This window comes from Dermacentor silvarum, chromosome 6 (genome assembly GCF_013339745.2).
Source record: "Dermacentor silvarum isolate Dsil-2018 chromosome 6, BIME_Dsil_1.4, whole genome shotgun sequence".
NCBI classification, from domain to species: Eukaryota; Metazoa; Arthropoda; class Arachnida; order Ixodida; family Ixodidae; genus Dermacentor; species Dermacentor silvarum.
Window position 1 is genome coordinate 95,095,015 of NC_051159.1, and position 20,224 is coordinate 95,115,238.

The 20,224-nt window shown below is 46.8% G+C and overlaps 1 protein-coding gene across 1 annotated transcript in view; it reads right to left on the reverse strand.

Annotated features, from left to right (window-relative positions):
- Positions 1–18,462, reverse strand: part of LOC119456791 (uncharacterized) — a 176,617-nt gene extending 158,155 nt beyond the window's left edge. Inside the window, exons 1-6 of the mRNA XM_037718608.1 lie at positions 18,412–18,462; positions 17,331–18,147; positions 17,016–17,170; positions 16,685–16,895; positions 16,182–16,349; positions 15,668–16,107 (exon numbers count right to left, since the gene is read on the reverse strand). Of these exons, the coding sequence (XP_037574536.1) occupies positions 15,668–16,107; positions 16,182–16,349; positions 16,685–16,895; positions 17,016–17,170; positions 17,331–18,147; positions 18,412–18,462 (1,842 nt within the window). The remainder of the gene's footprint in view (positions 1–15,667; positions 16,108–16,181; positions 16,350–16,684; positions 16,896–17,015; positions 17,171–17,330; positions 18,148–18,411) is intronic.
- Positions 18,463–20,224: the final 1,762 nt, after the last annotated feature.

Below are 20,224 nucleotides of genomic sequence, written 5' to 3' on the forward strand. Positions count from 1 at the left end.
CTAGAGAGGAGTACAATTTTTTTTCTTATTTTTTGAGCGCATGTTGGTCTTAGGATCGCCCCACCCCCTTCCGTCACACTCATTTGCTCCTCCAGGGTCGTTTGTTCGTCATAGCCAGCAACTTGGTACAGGCGGGCGAGAAGTGCGGTCAGTACTGCGACACGATACATGTGACTCGCTACGTCAGCAACAAAAATATGGGGACCAACGTTTCAAACGCATTTCTATGTGAATCAAGAAGATGCCTGTAGTGCTTACCAACACAGAATAGGGTGGCCAGAGGAACTATTGCCCACTATGTGCGGCAGGGCTGGAGGGTCAACCCGGCAGTGATACACCTCCTTTCTTTCGGCTGCAATATTTGTTGTCACCTTTACGGGGGTGATTGGCCCGCAATATAGAGACTCTTTTGCACTGCCGCTTCTGCAGCGTACACAAGAGCCGAGCTCTTTGTGTGGCGCCTCTGCCTTCCCGGATGTTGGGTCCCTTTTGCCAAGCGCTACTTCTTATGTGTCGTAGCGATCACTGCTGCTCAGTTCTCCACGATGAGTATTAATTCTGTTCTTGTGAGGCTGGCACTGTCTTATTAAAGTGTGGTAGAAGTTTAGGCAACCGAGTTCACGGTACCGGTACCATCCTGTGGTTCGTCACTGACAGCGTTACCTCACTTTCTTTTCTGGTTGAATACATTATTTATTTATTTATTTATTTATTTATTTATTTATTTATTTATTTATTTATTTATTTATTTATTTATTTATTTATTTATTTATTTATTTATTTATTTATTTATTTATTTATTTATTTATTTATTTATTTATTTATTTATTTATTTATTTATTTATTTATTTATTTATTTATTTATTTATTTATTTATTTATTTATTTATTTATTTATTTATTTATTTATTTATTTATTTATTTATTTATTTATTTATTTATTTATTTATTTATTTATTTATTTATTTATTTATTTATTTATTTATTTATTTATTATGAACAGTTGTTACGAACATGACTCGGGGAAGATGTTTACTTCGATTGGAAGGCACCAATAAAGAAAGAAAAGAAAGAAAAGTTTGTGATAAACATTGCCAGATCTAACTAAAAATGCGCGACATACACATACGCATCAAGTTCTCAATTTGTTGCGGTTACTGGACAAATGTGTTTACACTGTCACGTGTCGCAAGCATGCATGGGTATGGTATATCTGTTTGCTTTTCCCGCGCAAAATCCGTGTGGCGCTTCTGCGAAACGTGGAATATTGACGTTTGGTGCTCAGCGCTAGCGCTCTCACCGAGAACGGGCTGCGTGCTCTGGAAGAACACGAGTTTTATCTAAATCATCAGGTGGTCCCAATATTGACTACATTAGTTCTGAGCAAAGCGTCGCGGGCAGTGGTAAAGAGAAAACCTGTTGAGTTCGAGTTAGTAAGGAGTCATGATGTTACAGCGGGTGCACAGACAAAAATGACGGTATCATTTGTTAGTTGATATTCGCCTTCGTCCGTTTCCTTAAAGCACTTCTAATTTTATCATCTTACCGGGAGGCATAATAAGCAGAGGCATCCAGTCAACGGCACGTCTTAAAATTTTTTTTACCAGACGCTAATCTTATGGACAGCCTCTGAGTAACAAAAGAAATCACGTAATAAAATGAGCACTGCAAAAGAGGAGCAATACAAAGAAGAAACAGTAAAGAAACAAACTGAGAACGCGGAATAAAAACGAAAAGAAAAACGCAGCGTGCAGATTCATGGCCCGAGGTTAAACATTATTCTGAGAACTCTGCGGTGCCGCCATCGAATCATATTTGGCTGGCAGCATATTTGTTCCTTCACACTTCTTGCAAGCAAAAAAGAAAATGAAAGGCAGCAAAGAGGTGTACATTCGGGACATCTGTGAATTGGGAATTCGTTCTGGTGAGAAGGCTGTACGCAGGCACTGCCGTGTGCAGCCCTAAAAAAATGAGAAAAAAAACTTAGGGTGCCGACGCATGGCTTCGAAAGACAGTACGAAATAATAAAGCAAGTAAACAGGCGTTACTAACGTGCCGTATATAAATACTTGTGAACTCTAGCATGTACGCCTTTCGAAAGTGTAAAATCGGGCGTGTGTGTATCCGTGCACCACCGCAAATCTCCATCAGAAATAATGAGAAAATATAAAACGCCTAAAGGATGGACTGCCTATTTGAGAACGTCATTTTTTCCTGTATTTTGTTCTTGCTTCTTTTTTTTTCCTTTATTAAAGAAAATCTGTTTTCTATATTCTCTGTGATTTCCCACCCCATACTTGACCTGGTGGCCTGAGAGGTTTCGCCGACTTTCGACCAAGTCTATAAGCCAGACGCTTCGTGGGAAATGCCAAGATTCAGAAAGACACACCGATAGATATGGAAACGCAAAGTTTGCATTATGCCTATAATGGTGTTGGTGACCGGTGCTAATGTGAGTGATGGATAATTAGGATAAATAGCGTCCACTTCTTGCTGGCAGTAAAAATTGGCGGCGCATTCATTTTTGGGGACGACTGGCGATGGCAGTGCAATTAGTGATAACATGATTTATATTTTACGATTAACATTATGAAAATTATTGTATCCCCAAGACATATCCACATGCAATCTTCGAATCACGAAATCACAAGTGGCAATCTCGCAGCCAACCACAATGCCGAATGATACGACGAAGCAGTATATTCTGTTGCAATCACTGCACCCCCTTTGAAACACCATAGCAACCCTTGCTAACCCTATTATCCTGGTTATAACTTCGCTGCAATGGCTATCAATCAAGCGACCACGCTCAATGAGGTGGTGTGTTGCAGATGGGGCGCTAACGCTTTACTATATTTAAGGCTACATGCCCCTTGTGTCACTTGAAGATATCCACTCTGGAAGATTAGCCAAGAATAGTCAGATAACAATATCCCATACGAAGTGTCGAAGTTTTCTGTTTGGGAACATACCCAGTTGAACATACCCAGTGACTCAAGCTATATTCTAGGTCCGACAGCAGCCAGCAGCAAGTTGTCTATTCTGGCACAAACCCAGTAACACATACTGTCTTCTCGGCAAGGCAGCGGCCTGCACACATCTAGTAGCGCAAGCTAGTAGACAACTTGGGTAACTGGGTAGGTGAAAGAGATCAGGTGGATACTGCATACAGGGTGAAGTTCCCAAAAAATGCTAATCGCATTAAGATCACTAGTGTACTGTGATGTTCTTGTGTTCACTGGGATCCAGGAGTGGTAAGTAAATGGAAGTCGGAACAAATTACACGTACAAATAAACTTGCACGAATGTGCTTTCTAATAGCTGAGCCTCAAGTACGAAATTATGTTAACGGTGAAATTAGGAACGAAAAGAAACTTTTTTGTATATTAGGTTCCTGCTTTAAGGTGCCAACGTATTTAAGCCCAAGGGAACCTGCACGTTGCATCCAGAATTAACAACATAAATGAGCTGTGAATGCTTTTGAGATTTGTTTTTTGTTTTTGCATTTGCGTCGTCGACTTGCAAAGCACCTAATTTTTACGCACACCTTCAAACTTTCCTTTGTCTCTTTTATCTCTACTGTTTGTTTTCTTTTTTTACGCAACAAAAAAAAATATATCAGCCCGCCGAATTACGTTGTACCGTTACTCGATTGATCTGAAGTGCGTTTCTGTTCTTGTTTGAAGTTTATAGTAAATGAGCTTTGTGGGTTTCACGCATGCCGAGCTTCTTCTCACTGTGCTCTCTCATAGCGAAAATGCCTAAGTCTAGCCGTGGAGCCAACCACCGAGTCAAGTTTCTCTTTCTTCGGTAGCAAGCTTCCCTTATTTGTTGCTCTCGCTGTTTAGCTTCCGTCTATACTGCCAATAAGCGATTATCTTACAAGGCCTAACGTAACAGAGCCTCTTTGTACAAACACATATATGGAACGCGCGTGTGCGTAAACTGTGTGCAAATAGCTTTAGGAGAGGTAATGCGTGCTACAAACGTGGCCCATCTCGAGTGAACGGTTTGTGGCTGAGTGGCTCGGAACGATAACGACAGGAAACAGAGGCACTCATGATCCTAACGCAAACAGTGAAGATGAGCCATGTGTGTTTGAGAGTGGGCGGAGCAGGGTGGGCGAGGGTTGGTTAAGGAAGTATAGGGGAGTTGGGCAGCATTCTCACGAAACAATTCGCAATGTGGTGCCATGGAAGCGTACTTTTCCACTTTCCCACGAGCACTCCAAGCACGGTACAATGTTTCCCGCTCATGGCAGAGGTAGAACAGGGCACGCCAAAGGTCGTACGAGACGTACATATCACATCAGCTTCCGTGTTGACCACCTCCTAAGCAAAGAAAGATAGAAAGCAATGGTTACGGCTCCGAGTAGAGTAATGAAGCTGCAAGGCGAATGAGAAGGCATAGTGGGTAATGCTAAGAGTAGCAGCCACCGAAACGCGCCAAGGTCGTTTTTTCGTGACCGGCAGACGTGCAACTCCGTCTTATCGGATCACGTTGTTCTGAGCAATTAGGCAAGACCACTGTGTTCGTAGCGTTAATAAAAGAAAAGACGACTTTCCCCAGTCCCGTCTGACTCTATCTCTCTCTCTCTCACACGGGCGCGCTCGCAGTTACGCTTCTCATTCTTCCGAACGTTGCTGTTGCATGCATAGGGACCCTTTGTAAGCAAGCAAGATGTACGACTATGACAAATAGTGCCGGTGCGTTTCCTCGGCGCAACCAGCCGAACGGAAACTTAGTTTAGTGAAACTGGCGCATGCAAGAGCCTATATGGGACAATAATAAATCAGCAGTTAGCAGAAGGCACCCAGAAATATGGTCCTGAACAGTGCGCATAGGACGCCACGTTTACAATCAATCAGGATGGTACAGACAAGGATACTGCATTTTAAATACTCCAAATTTTTGTGTGCTTCTCATGCTCACACTAACATAAATTGAAGATAATGTTTATATTCGAATACGGTAAGGCAAGAAACACTACACAAGAAATTTAATAACTTATATAGACGATCCTAATATTACCTAATCAAAGCCAGAAGCAAAATATGGGCTCCACATCCTTCGACTCACATTATCCTCCATATACAAAACTTTCCCGGAATTCCTCGTTCCTCTCATCGGCAGCGCTGTCCGAACATGGAGCAGCAGCTGTGGATTTGCTCCCACATTTAGCAAACATGTACAGAGCATGCGCTCTGTCTTTCCCGATCTAACCCCACTCCTGGAGTGCATAGATCAGTCGCCCAGAGACCTTACGACGAACACGGGGAGCGTTCTTGCTCAACACGTAGGACTCTTGCTCTAGACGACTCCGCATATATGCGAACACTGCTGACGTGGAGCAAAATAAATATTCGTCTCTTCATCGACACCGAAGCAATGCCCAGCGACTACTGCAGGCCTACCAGTTTCAGTGTAAAGCTTGCATGCTTTGTCTTAACTTGGTTGGCAAGCAGGCAGGTGTGGTGCTTTCGGCGTTGAGTGAGAAACCACACAGGAGGAGGGCATGGTGGCCAACGCAGCAATAAATCCAGGGGGAAGTGCCTTCGCAGCAGGGAATAGGAGCTCCAAGCCCACAAGGCGAGCACAAAAGCAGTAGGTATGCTGATTTTTTCCCCCTCCACTTCAGCTAATAGAACCTTTTCAGCTTGCTTGCCAGGGCATCCCTGTTATGAGAAACGGCCCCAACCCCCTTATCCACCTCCATTATTTAATGTGTTTTTTTTTCTGCATTCACACGAGAATTGTTCAGAATCTGGAAGAAGACATGCGCTGTTGGTTGGTTCGCACCGACGCTGAGGTGGCAGATGCCACCATGCCACTGGCTAGAACGAGGAGACAGCGATGCCTATAGTAGACCAAAAAAGAAAGCAGGCACGCAGGCCTTCATAAACAGTCCAACGCCGAAAGAAAACAAAAAGAACAGCAGTCTTCTACTAGTCTTCAGAAAGGTTTCTGCGGATTTTCGCGTCAATTGCTCTTGGCTATTGTTTGCAGCTATGATTTACCCATTGGGATACTCTTTCCCTGTGCCGCTCGACCTTCCCATCTCATTTTCGCACTGCACTTTTCGAAAAACCAGAAGACAGAAGAACGTAGCGCATACTGGAAATGTATGCAATAATGACAACGCCTTTACAGTGATGAGGCCGTTTGGAACAGTGACTGCGGCCATGCAAGGAAGACGAGACGCATATGTGACGCAACCTGCTGACGGCGGAATGATAAGACGTGTAACAAGAAGTCGGAACGTTTGAAATAAACGCCAGTTTTAGACCTCTATCGTTCTGGCATGTCCCTTGTGCGTACCGATAAGTTTCATCCGCCAATAAAGATAACTGCCTCTATGTCAGCGCTGGGACAGAGCTGTTCCAGCGGCGTAAATGAATCCCCTCGCTTTGCTTTTAAGCGTGGTGATTATCTTGGTTTATATAAGTTCTTGTCCACCACCGATTGGTCACTGGTTGCAGACAAAACCTATGACCAAGTAGATGAGTTTGACCAAGATTACCAAGTAGATCAGTTTACGGAGCTTGTTTCGAGCTTCTTTTTAAATAAATGTATTTAAGGAGATGTTGGTGCCTATATGTGGCACTGGCTACTCCTCTTCTCTTACATGATAGTTGTCCTCAGAAAGTTGTCAAAAAATCACAAAAATGGACTAATAACCACATGTAAGAACATTCACGTACTAAGTCTTGACTGCAGTATAAATAAATGTTCGCGCAACAGAAGAGTTCACATAAATACTCACAAAACTGAAGTGTTCACACGCAACACATGAGTTCACAAAGCATAAATGTTCACAAAACCAAGATCATCACACAGAATATGTTGAGCACTTGCAAATTAGGTCCCTCTTGGATGCCGCGCTCTAAATACAACAGTCTTTTACACACACACACAAATGTCTCATGAACACGAAGACACAGTAAACATGTAATCCAGAGTGCCTGTTAACAATAACAATGCCAGCAGTAACTGATATCTGACTTAGTAATTTTGTGATATTTCTGAGTCCTCCAAAAATTGTACTAAACCGCGTGCAGCAATTTTTTGTAGTTTTTCTGTCGGCCACGGACCCAAAATTTTTCCTATGGATAGTGGTCGTCTATTCCAAGCCATGTAGTTTTTCTGAAAGCTTCTTACGGAGGAGCATCTTGTTTTTTACAGTGTATAAGAAGGTGTTCTATGTCTTCTTCAGCCTCTCCACATGAGCATGTAGCACTATTAGTTTTTCTTATCCTATACAGGCAAGCTTTTAGTATAGGCAGTGCCTATCCGAAGCCTATGTACTGTTGTTTTAACCGATCGGGTTATTTTAAGCGGAATATTGAATTCTATTCCAGGATGAATAGTATATAATTGAGAGTTCTGTGCATCATTTATGAAACAAGTTTCCTTGGACAATTTACCGCATAGTTTGTTCAATAAACAACGCGGATGACTCGTTGCTAGAGGAACAAGTGATAATTCATTCTTTTGATGAGCTGCACGTGCCATGTGATCAGCCATTACATTTCCTATCATTTCACAGTGACTTGGAATCTACTGGAAAGTTATGTCGTGTTGTAGATCTTTCGCTATGGTGTATGTCTTCTGTATTTCGTATGCCAATGTGCTGTTTGTTTTTCTTAAGCTGATTTCATGTAAGCTCAGCAATGAGGCTTGCGAATCACTCAGAACTACCCAGCGAAGAGGTCCTGAATGCTACATATGTAACGTAAAGCAGAAAGTATTGCGTAAAGTTCTGCCGTCGTGGACGTTGGAAATTGGCAAAGCTTATAAGCTTTTTTCTCTTGGTATGCAGGTATATAAAACGCTGATGTAGAGCTTTGTTTCCAGCGTGATCCATCGGTATATACGTAAATGCGATCTACGTAGTTAGTGTAAAGACGTTATAAATTTAATTGCTTTATCGCAACTACGGGCATATCACATTTACGGCCTACTCCAGGAATTGAAGTGACTATTTCTGGAATTGCAAGTCGCCATGGGGGATGAGCTTGCGCATGCCAGTATTCGTAAGCAGGTAGTAAGTTTTTGCACCGCCGTATTTCATCATGCATGTGCTGTAAAAGCCGCCTGCCACCACTGTTGCGAAAGCCGAAGGTCCGAGCGGCCACGAAGGTTTCATGGATGGTGCCGTGCCAGGTGCCGAGAGGAGGAGATATCCAGGGAGATTAGAAAAACTGATTTATATACAAATGTACATATGGTATTTTACAAGAAGGGCTCCATTATATTGGAGCAGTCTACATGCTAACCTCTTTGCATGCAGTAGTGTTTACATGTCCGAGCGTTCTCTACATGGTCGAGCCTCTCTCCGTGGTCAAGCGTCTCTACATAGTCGAGCTGTCGTCACAACACTCAAGTCCCCTGTTTTATTCCTTCCGTTTCCCTCTTTCACTCGACGAGGGAATACACTTTAGTTCTTTTACCCAATGACAGTCTTTGATCAGGTGGCCATATCCCGCACGTGATGTGTCGTCGTTCCCCGCCGGGCTCCGCCTCCAATCTTGCTAGGTCGCCCCCAAACACAGGCAGCGGTTGACACTTTGGGAACCGAACATTGATGTCGTTCCCCGGGATTGCCAGACACTGGCCCCTTTCAAGATTCGCCTCTCCATAGCGGTCAGTTCGCGGAACCAAGGAGGGCGGTGGCTGTCTCGAAAGGCCGCCAGGTTGGCGCGCCGCAGTCGGCGCCGGGCCTCGTCGTGGTTCGGGCGGCGCTGGTAATTCACGGAACCGCACCAAAGGGGCGACGCTGCCGTTTAGCGACGCATGAGGTAGCCTGTAGACCAACTGCTAATCCCTCAGTCCCAGGTGACAATTCTCGGCTGCGAGAAAGGGGCGCCAGGTTGGCGCGTCTGAATCGACGCCGGCCTCCCTTGTCCCGAAGGACCGCCAGACACAACAGTGTGCAGCGGTTCTGCCTTGAAGGTTTTGGCATAGTGGATGATTAGCGTGTTGTGTTGCCAAACGAAAAAAGTGACGACAAGTTTCCGTAAATCTTAGAGCACCAAAAGTTGGTTGGAGGTGTTCAGCAATTACCGAAGCACTGGCAGATGCACGGGGAACGCCAAGACATATGCGAAGGCTTCTGGCCAATAATCTTTGAATCGTTTCCTCTAGATTACGGGATATTCCATGTAGTACAGGGGCAGGGTATGCTATTCTTTGTTTAATGATCGCCGAGTGAATGCGTAATAAAGAAGAGGTTGAACTACCCCATCTCACTCCAACAAATCGACGAAGAATGTTGATTAGGGAGTTGACTTTCTCTTCTAATGCTTTTATTTGGGGAGCCCATGATAGCCGTCTGTCCATAATAATACCCAAGAACTTGTGTTGTCGCACAAGTTGCAAACTCTGAGAGTCTAGCACGAGCTGGAATCTCTTGAGGCATTTCCTTATAAAAGGAAATACAGCAGTTTTCTCAAGTGAAATAATCATACCTCTACTTTTAAAAAAAATCATTAATCACTGTTAGGCCAGCTTGTAACTTTTGCTGAACGGCTTGAGTACTCGTGGCAGATGCCCATATGCACAAGTCATCTGCATACAGTGAATAATTCAAGGTAGCAGGCAAGATATGGGGTAATTCAGCCATTACACAGTTAAATAAAAATGGACTGAGTACACTACCTTGTGGAACGCCTTGATTCACTTTATGCTCTGTGGTTTTGCCATCAGCAGTTTCAATATAGGTTTTCCTGTCTCTTAAGAATTCCGCAATCCATCTCAGTGTTCGGCCAACTATGCCCAACTGAATTAACCCATGCAGTACGGGAATGTGGCTGGCTGTGTCAAATGCACGTTTTATGCCTAGAGCTTGTTTCCCCAGTACAGACCTAAACGCTCTATATATCCTCACTGGTTTTCATCTGAACTCATAATTGCCCTAAAGCATAAAGATCGTTCGCACCGAAAATCAAGAATTCTTGTGGCTAATGAGTGCAGAGAATTCCGCTTATTTTGGGCTCTCTGTACACGCCTCTATCAGCGGGATCAAGACCCATATATTGCATTTTTGAAAAGAGCGCCTCCGACCAGCCGGCGGAATTTTGAAAGTATATCCATAAGCATTCCAATAAACGTGGAGAGTGTTTTCTCCTGCTCGACTCTAGAGGAGTACAAGCCCAAGCAGTCGCGGATTGTTTTGCTGCTCACTTTTCATCCTTATATAATGCTGCACGTTTCAACGCTGGTGTCAATCTCAATCAGCCGCACACGACGCTTCCTACATCTAGTGCTGTGTTGTTTGATGATAAGCTCATCCACGAATGCCTTAAGCGCTTGAAGCCTTCCCTATCCTGCGGTCCTGATGACATCCACTCCGCTATTCTAAAAGCTTACGGCAGTATATTTTCTCCAGCATTGGCATCAATATTTCATAACTATTTGACTACTTGTCCTTACATGTGCAAAACTGCTCGTGTTTTTCCTGTATTTACGTCTGGCTGTAAATCGGATGTCTCAAATTATCGCTCAATTTCTCTTCTCTGTGCCACGTCTAAGATTTTTGAGCTAGCTCTTAACAGCATACAAATTGTCATTTACTGTGAAGAACTCACTCATTCCGACACAGCATGGATTTCTCACCGGCCTCTCCGCTATCACACATCTCCCAAGTTTCATGTCACAGATCTCGGCACCGGTACTTCAAAGGGGGTAAGTTGACACCATTTATTGTGACCTCAGAAAGGCTTTTGATGTAGTCAGCCACTCACTGCTTCCGATCAAGCTTACGCATTTTGATGTTGACTCTTCAGTTGTGAATTTCTTCAGTTGTGAATGTCTCCTTGATAGATCAGGTTATGTTAACGTCAATGGCCAAACATCTTCTTTTTACATGGCAATTAGCGGTGTCTCTCTATTTTCAGTATTAGGAATCACTCCTTTTTAAAATCTTTATTATTGACGTTCTTTCGGCTATTCGGAACTTTTCGATATGCTGATGACATCAAGATCTAAAAGAAAATTCACACTATGGATGACTGACGCGCCCTGCAGTCTGACCTCTTTTCTTTTTCTAAATTGTGCAAGAATAACAACCTTACCTTGAATGCTGCTAAGACCAAGGTCATGATTTTCACACGCAAAACAGCATGTACTTCTTTTTAATATTCTGTAGATACTGTACCGTTGTGTAAGGTCTGTGAGATCAATGATCTCGGTGCACTTTTTGATGCAACCTTACACTTTATGATCACGCTAAACATGTTGCAATGCAGGGTATATAGCACTCTCTTGGCTCTGTGCGCAGACTATCGAGGGGATTCGAGTCTCCTACACCATTCCGCAAGTTGTACACAACCATCTGTTTTCCTGAACTCGAATATGCTTCGGTCGCCTGGAATGGCTCTTCCAGATCCAACAGTGACATCATAGATCGGGTCCAGAAAAAATTCCAAGCATATATAATCACCTCTTTGCAAACCTGGATATAGAACCTTGTTATAGCACTGTTGGATTGTAGTCATTGCCCTTACTTCGCTACCGACGTAATCACGCTGACCTTCTGTTTCTCTTCAAACTCCTTCACGGTAACCTCACGTGCCCCGAACTTCTCAGCTGTATCATGTTTCGTTTTCCGCGCAAAATTACCAGAGAACATAGATCTTTCCATGTTGCCGCCTGTCATCACTAACACTCAACCGTCCACAGAATGCAGGGTCTTTATGACGTGTACTTTCGTGATCTTGATACCTTTCACAACTTGTCATCATTCTATTCCGAGCTTTGCCTTGTTGTGTTATATTGTCATGCATTGGTTAAGTGCACTGGTCCTCCTTTTGCTTTTCTATTTACTTTGCGCTTTGTTGTAGGTACTCTCTTCTTTTCAGAATTTTTTTATTCATTTATATTTTAGTGATATTGTGATATATTTAATGACAATGATCCCCTGCAGTGTTTTGGGTTTTGGTTTGCAATGTATGCGTGCGCCAGCACTCAGACCTTAGGGTTCTTCTAGGGCACGTTAAATAAACATCATTGATTGATTGATTGATGATTGATTACTATGTTGTGTCTTAGTTTGCCATAATATTGAACTTCCCTTCGCTTCCTTTTTCTTATGTATGCATTTTGCGCCTTTGTAATGTACACTTTTCTTTTCAAAATTCTTATTTTGTATTCATTGTTTTTTAACAGCGGAGCTGTTTAAGCCGGGTTTAATGTGTCTGCTGAATCCAACAATGTGGTCTGATCCTGGCGATAGCGAAGAAAGGGTCCAAGTGCAATGATACTTATCCCAGTGAACTAGCGAAGCTGAACCTAGCGAAGTCTAGATAAGCGTGGTTGGGACAACTTAAGTTTTGTCAGTCATCGATAGCCAATCGTTAGCGAATCAATAGCTAATACGGAAAATTCCGCAATATTCTGGAGATGACTTGGTAGTGCTTCATAATCATCATCATCAGCCTATATTTATGTAAACTGCAGGATAATGGCCTCTGCCTGCGTTCTCCAATTACCACTGTCTTGTGCTAGCTGATTCCAACTTGCAACCTCAAATTTCCTAACTTCATCATGCCACCTTGTTTTCTGCCGTCTTCGACTGTACTTCTCTTATCTGGGTATCCATTTTGTAACTGTAATGGCCAACCGGTTATCCGTCCTATGCATCACATGGCCTGCCCAGCTCCATTTCTTTCTCTTAATGTCAATTAGAATATCGGCTATCCCCGTTTCCTCTCTGATCCACACCGCTCCCTTCCTGTCTCTTAACATTAGGCCTACCATGTTTCGTTCCATCGCTCTTTGTGCGGTCCTTTGTTCTCGAGCTTCTTTGTTAACCTCCAAGTTTCTGCCCCATATGTTAGCACCGGTAGAATGCAATAATTGTACACTTTCCTTTTCAACGAAAGTGGTAATGAGCTGCCAGTCAGGATTTGGCAATGCCTGTCGTATGCACTCCAACCCAACTTTATTCTTCTGTAAGTTTCCTTCTCATGATCAGGGTCCTTTGTGAGTAATTGACCTAGATAAATGTACTCCTTTACAGATTCTAGAGGCTGACTGGTGATCCTGAATTCTTAATACCTTGCCAGGCTATTGAACGTTACCTTTGTCTTCTGCACATTAATCTTCAAGCGCTCTTACACTTTCTTGGTTAAGGCCCTCAATCATTTGTTGTAATTCGTCCCCATTGTTGCTGAATAGGACAATGTCATCTGCAAACCACAGGTTGCTGTGATTTTTGCCGTTGATCCTGACTGCTAAGCCTTCCCAGTCTAAGAGCTTGATTACTTAATCTAAGCATGCAGTGAATAGCATTGTAGAGAGTGTGTCTCCTTGCCTGACCCCTTTATTGATATGTAACTTTCTACTTTTCTTGTGGAGAACCAATGTAGCTGTGGAATATTTGTAAATGTGTCTCAAGATATTCACTTATGCATCCTGTACTCCTTGAGTACGCAATGCTTCTATGACTACTGACATCACTGAATATAAAGCCTTTTCATAATCTATGAAAGCCATATAGAGAGGTTTATTCTACTCCGCATATTTCGAATATCTGATTGATGACATGAATGTGACCCATTGTAGAATATCCCTTCCTGAAGCCAGCCTGTTCTCTTGGTTGGCTGAAGTCAAGTGTTGCCCTGATTCTATGGGAAATTATATCTTGGTGAATATTTTATACAATACTGAAAGCAAGCTGATGGGTCTATAATTCTTTAGTTCTTTAACGTCTCCCTTCTTATGGATTAGTATAATGTTGGCGTTCTTCCAGCTCTCTGGTACACATGAAGTTGTGAGGCATTGCGTATAAAGGGCCGCAAGCTTTTCAAGCATGGTATCTCCGCCGTCTTTTATTAAATCGACTGTTATTGCATCTTCTCCAGCAGCTTTTCCGCGGGTCATGTCTTGCAAGGCTATTCTAACTTGATCACTAGCTACAGAAGGAGCCTCTGTATCCTGTTCATTCCTACTTCGAATGAAAGTAGCTTGGCTGCTCTGGGACACTGTACAAATCAGTATAGAAATGTTCCGCTGCTTTTACATACATGTCATCGAAATTGCGTATGATATTGCCCTGCTTATCTTTCAGTGCATACATCTTGCCTTGTCCCATGCCAAGTTTGCATTTCGCTGATTTCACGCTGCGTCCATATTTTACGGTGTTATAATTCCCACGTTATAATTTCGAATATCACTTACTTTCTTCTTGTTGATCAGTTTGTACGGTTCAACGAATTCTATCTGATCGCTCGAGTTTGAAACTTTCACGTTTTGCCGTTTCTTCATTAGGTCCTTTGTTACATGGCAGAGCTTACCTACTGGTTGCTTTGGTGACTTACCTCCCAATTCAATTGCTGCTTCTGAGATCAGCCTAGTTACGGCTTGATTCATTACCTCTATGTTTTCTTCATCTTTCTGTTCTAAAGCTGCATATTTGTTTGAGATCCCTAGCCCGAATTGGTCTGCTTTTGCCCTTACTGCGTCTAGGTTGGGCGGTTTAGCCTGTCTATGTTGGTGGTTTAACGCTTAACCTAGCCCGAATACGTGGCTATTACCTTGCGATAGCCAATCGATGACCATTCAATAGCTGATCGATAATCGATTAATAATCAATAAATTCAGAAAATGCTTGGGATGACGTGGTAGTGCTTAGCATGGCCCAAATACGTGCCCAACATCTTGTCATAGCCAATCAATAGCCAATCAATAGCTAATCCATAATCGACAAATATTCACTACAGTCTGGGATATCCTGGGGATGACTTGTATGCTTAGCCTAGCCCAAATACGTGTCCGATACCTTGCGATAGCCAATCCTAAGCCAATTAATAGCTAATCGATAATCGATACAATAATCAATAAATTCCGGAAAATGCTTGAGTTGACTTGGTAGTGCTTAGCCTAGCCCAAAAGACAGGACTAGCTAGTAGCCCATCAGCTCTGCTGTCTTTTTATCATTGCGCCTCCAGTGGTAGGTACGCTAATCTTTTTTTTTTGTTTACTGATATTCCCCTGCTGTATTCTTGTTTCATTGTGTTCTATGTAGGAGTGTGCTTGCAGTTAGACCTCATAGTTGTTGCTGGGATTGTTCCTGGGCACGATAAATAAATAAATGGTTGGTTGATTGATTATTATTATTATTATTATTATTATTATTATTATATTATTATTATACTACTATTATTATTCCTTTTCTTATTGTAATGATGTTGTCACGATCTGCCCCGGACCGTGAACGAAAGGGGGGGGCCGAGGAACCCCCGTCGCAGATACTACGCACAGCGTGGTGGTGGTGAACGATGACTGATGCCGAGCAGCTGTGCTCGGGATGGTTATTCTATGCGGTGAACCAATGTTGCCCACCGAGCTTCGGCGGGCCACTGAGCCTAGCGGGCCAGAGAAGAATATGGCCGGGGTGACGTCACACGATCGTCACACATCCTTTCCCGCGGTTTGTTTGTCCACGCAAACAACACAAACAAAAAGTGTTGACCAGGCGAGTAACGGTCCCACGGCCTCCGCTGTCGAGTACTCCGCCTGGGCACAGATGTTGACGATCCGGGTGTGGCAACGCTGGTTGCTCCCTGAGCCAGTCGAGCTCCGTCTGGAGGATCAGCAGTGACCGGCCTTGAAAATGGCGCCGAACTTGGTAGTGGCTCAACGGGTGCCGCACAACTGGGGACGCTTGCCGCCTCTGGTGCTTCGCTGGCAGCGACCGGTGTTGCCGTTGGCCCCCCTTCGGGCTGGCCTTCTGAAGTGGCGCCCAAGGTTGCAGGCTGGGTCACGAGGCGAGGCCGAACATGGTTGGCATGCCGGTTCCCGTCCGGCATGCGGACGAGCAGCGATGAGGCGCTGGGAGTAGATAGCATCTGTCCGGCGGACCAGACTGGACCAGGACGGAAATTCCTGGTGAAGACCGGAGCTCCCGACTCTGGCAAAGGCCCGGGACGGCACCCTCGGTCAGCAGCCAGCTTCTGCTTCAACTTTTTGAGGAGCGCTGTGGCATGGAGGTCCGGATGCAGGACGTCCAAGGGTGTCTTGACCATCCGACCCAGCAGGAACTCACAGGGGGCATGGCCAGTGACATCGTGGGGCGTGGTCCGGTACTGAAACAGTGCCCGCGGGCAACCTGCGTCCGGGAATCTCAAGCCTTACTCTTTTTCAGCTTGTCCTTCATTGTCTGTACCACCCGCTCGGCTGCACCGTTTGACGCAGGGTGGTACGGCGGAACCATCATCTGGCGAATTCCATTCTTTGTCAGCCAGGCCAGGTACTCTGTGCTGGCGAAAGCGGGGCCATTGTCGGACCCGATGACGTCCGGCAACCCCTGGGCGGCGAAGACCTGTCGCAGCGCCGCAATGGTCGCGCTTGCTGAAAGAGTGGTGACAGGTAGGACCTCCACCTACTTCGAAAAGACGTCCACCACTACCAGGAAGTAGTGGACCTTGAAGGGACCCCCAAAATCCACATGCAAGCGGGACCAGGGTTTCTCTGTGAGCGGCCAGGGGGTGATCTCCATATGACGTGAGGCCCGCTGGTGCTCCTGGCAGCTCTGCACCATGGGAGTGATGTCCTGGTCCAGGCCAGGCCGCCAAACGTGGGACCGGGCCACTATCTTCGTCTTTTCTACACCAGGATGACCCGCGTGCCGCAACTTCAGGACCCTGGACCGGAGACATTGTGGGATCACCACCCTGGAACCCCACAGTATAGGCAGCCCTGATGCAGGCTCAGCTCGGAAGCCTTGTGGCTGTAAGCCTGCTGCACCAACTCCTCCCCTCGGGATACCGCCTTGACCACCTGGGACAGGACAGGGTCACAGCTGGTCGCCAGTGACACCGCAGATCTGGAGAGTACCTCCGGGGACGCGTGCTCCAGCATGAACAGTTCAGCAGGCTCTGGAGCAGCAGCTGGCACCTCCGGCAGGGGCAGGCGGCTAAGGGCATCAGCAAGTCTTAGGTCCTTTCCCGGACGGTAGACCAGCCGGTAGCTGTACGTCGCTAGCCTCAAGGCCCAGCGAACAACTCAAGGCGATGCCTGCACGGGAACTGCCTTGTCCGGTCCCAGCAGACTCAGCAGCGGCTTGTGGTCCGTGATCGCCTCAAATTTTCTGCCCCACAAGTGCAGGTGAAAGCGCTCGACCCCGAACATGAGGGCCAGGTCTTCCTTATCCAGCTGGCTGTAACGTTGCTCTGCAGCAAGAAGCCGACGGGAAGCAAACGACACAGGGCGTTCCTGGCCATCCAGGACGGCTCCCACGCCGTATGGCGACGCATCTACTCTAAAGTAGGACGACAGGCTTGTCCAGATCGAAGTGCACCCGCACTGGAGCCTTGGTGATTAGCTACTTGCTGCGCTGGAATGCCACTTCCTGCTCCTGCTTCCAGGTCCACTGCTGACCATCTCGAAGTAGAAGATGGAGGGGCTGTAGATGCGCCGACAGGTTCGGTAGGAAACTCCTGTAGAAGTTGATGAGGCCGAGGTAGCTCTGAAGCTCCTTCTTGTTGTGGGGATTTGGCGCCTTGAGCACAGCGTCAACTTTGCGGGGGGCTGGAGACAGGCCAGCCTGGGAAATGACGCGTCCCAGGTACTCAAGGCTGGGGGCCATAAAAACGCACTTTTCCAGCTTGAGCTTGAGACCGGCGTCCTGCAATCGTGCCAGCACGTTGTGCAGGTTCTGCAGGTGGTCCCCGTCGTCGGTGCCAGTAACGAGGATGTCGTTCAAGTACACCGCCACATGCCTCATGCCCCTGAAGAGGTTGTCCATCTCCCACTGAAAGATGGCCGGGGCTGAGGCCATGCCAAACGGTAAGCGCGCGTACTGGAAGAGCCCCAAGGTTGTCGATATTGTGACATACTTTCGGGAGGCATCCTGGAGCACCAGCTGCTGGTAAGCGTCTCTGAGGTCGAGCTTTGTGAACTTCTGTCCCCGGCACAACGCTGACCAGAGATTTTCAATCTGGGGCAGTGGATACTTCTCGACGGTAGCGACGGGGTTGATGGTTACCTTGAAATCCCCGCAGATCCTGACACTGCCATCTCGCTTGAGGCCTGGAACTATAGGAGTGGCCCACTCAGAGGTCTTGACGGGCACCAGGATGCCCTCTCGCTGTAACCGTTGCAGCTCCTGGGTGACCCCGTCCTTCAGGGCGAACGGCAGTGGGCGAGGCTTGAAAAAATGAGGCCGGGGTTCCTCAGGAACGTAAATGCTAGCCGTCGTGCCGGCAAATGCGCCCACTCCCGGTTGGAACAGGCACTTGAAATCACTCAGGAGGCTTGGGACGTCTTTAACCACACGTAGGATGGCCTCCTAGTTCTCCGGCAACCGAACTCCCAGTGCGTGAATCCAGTTTCGGCCCAGCTGTGTCGGTGATGACCCCTTGGTTAAATAAAGGGGAATGGTTGCCTCCCTGTCACCAAAGCGAACGCTGACCAGGGCCTGCCCCTGGACCTGGGAGAGCTGTCCAGAGTAGCTGCGCAGCATCACGCCCGACGCCTCGACGGACACGTCGGGGAAAGTACGCTTGAACAGTTAACCGGCCATGACCGACACGCTGGCCCCTGTGTCCAGCCCCATGGAAATGGGGTGCCCGCAGACTTCGACGGTCAGCAGATACGATGGCACAGACGATGGAACAAGGCCTGTGTACCACATGTCGAAGTTTATCGGGTCCTCGGCCACGACATGGAGCCTGGCCGCGGGAAGACCCGGGCCTGCTGCCGCACGTCCCCGTCGCGAACCCTTGCGACGGCTACCCTGACCGCGGGCTTGTGTGGAACCTGGGCTTGATCCAGGCTGTTGCTTCTGTCCGCTGTTCGTCCTCCCCCTCGGCAAACCCGTGCGAGGTGCCCTATTTTTCCTCACGTGAAGCATTGTGCTTGGGAGAACTGGCACTGTGAGGGGAAGTGGTCACCACCGCAGCACCTGCACGTACCACCCTTAGACGTCATCTTGTTGAACGTTGCTTCCGTCGACGGTGAGCCGGTCGCGTGTGCAATATTGCCGGCGTCCTTGGCCGCAGCGTCCATCGCCTGCGCTGCATTCACGACGTCGTCCAGCGAGGGATCAGGAAGCTCCAGTAGTCGTGTCTGCATGGTGGGGTTGTTTATTCCGCAGACGAAATGGTCCCGGAGCAGCGAGTCGAGCTGGCCCCCGAAGGCGCAGGCACTCGCTAACCCTCGTAACGCAGCGACGAACTGTCGGAGGGTCTCTCCTTCGCATCGGCTCCGGTTGTTCAAGCGAAAACGCTCCAGTAACGTTGACGCTGCCGGGCGGAAATGCGACCACAGTGTGTTGAGCAGCTCACTGAGCGTCTTGACATGGGTGTGGCCGGCTTGAGAAGGTCGAGCAGGAGACTGAAGACGCAGGTCCCACAGCTGGCCAGGAAAATGTCCCGCTGTTTTGCCTCGGGTGTGTCGTTCGCCCGGAAAAACACGTGAACTTGTTCCTCTTAGACTGGCCAGGCGGACCCATCACCCTCGAACGGCTCAAGCCTCCCGTACAGCGGCATGGCGGCAGGAACGGGGGGCGGCGTTTCGCCGCTCTCGGTGGCTTGGGTCGACACGTGGGCTTCCTTCGTCGCCAGTGTCACGATCCGCCCCGGACCGTGAACGAAAGGGGGGCGGGGCGAGAAACCCCCGTCCCAGATACTACGCACAGCTTGGTGGTGGTGAACGATGACCGATGCCGAGCAGCTGTGCTCGCGATGTTTATACGATGTGGTGAACCAATGTTGCCCACCGAGCTTCGGCGGGCCACTGAGCATAGCGGGCCAACGAAGAATATGGCCGGGGTGACGTCACACGATCGTTACACATGTAACATATACAAACACCACAAAGAGAAAGAGAAGAGGGCTAGCAATTGTCTGCAAAAGAGCCACCACGCCGCCCCGCTCTCACAGCTGTACCTACACAGATCCCCTCAGTCATAATGCGGGAACATTACTAATGTAACTGCAACATTTGAATTTGGAGTGTTGTGCCTAAACTCCCATAAAAAATTTCGTCTAGGGAAACTACCGCAACAGCGACTAAAGTTTCAAAGGGCTGAAGCAAAAAAAAAGATACAGGAAAAAAGTATGGTTTGCAGGATCATTTCCAGATCTAATTTTCAGGCCATCTGGATTACGCCCTAAAATTTGCTAGATCGAAGGTTGATTTTAAGGTCGTCAGAGAGTGACGCTCAACCAGCCTGGAAGAGCTTTGAACGCACTGAATAGGGCATATAGGCTACCTTGTTCTGC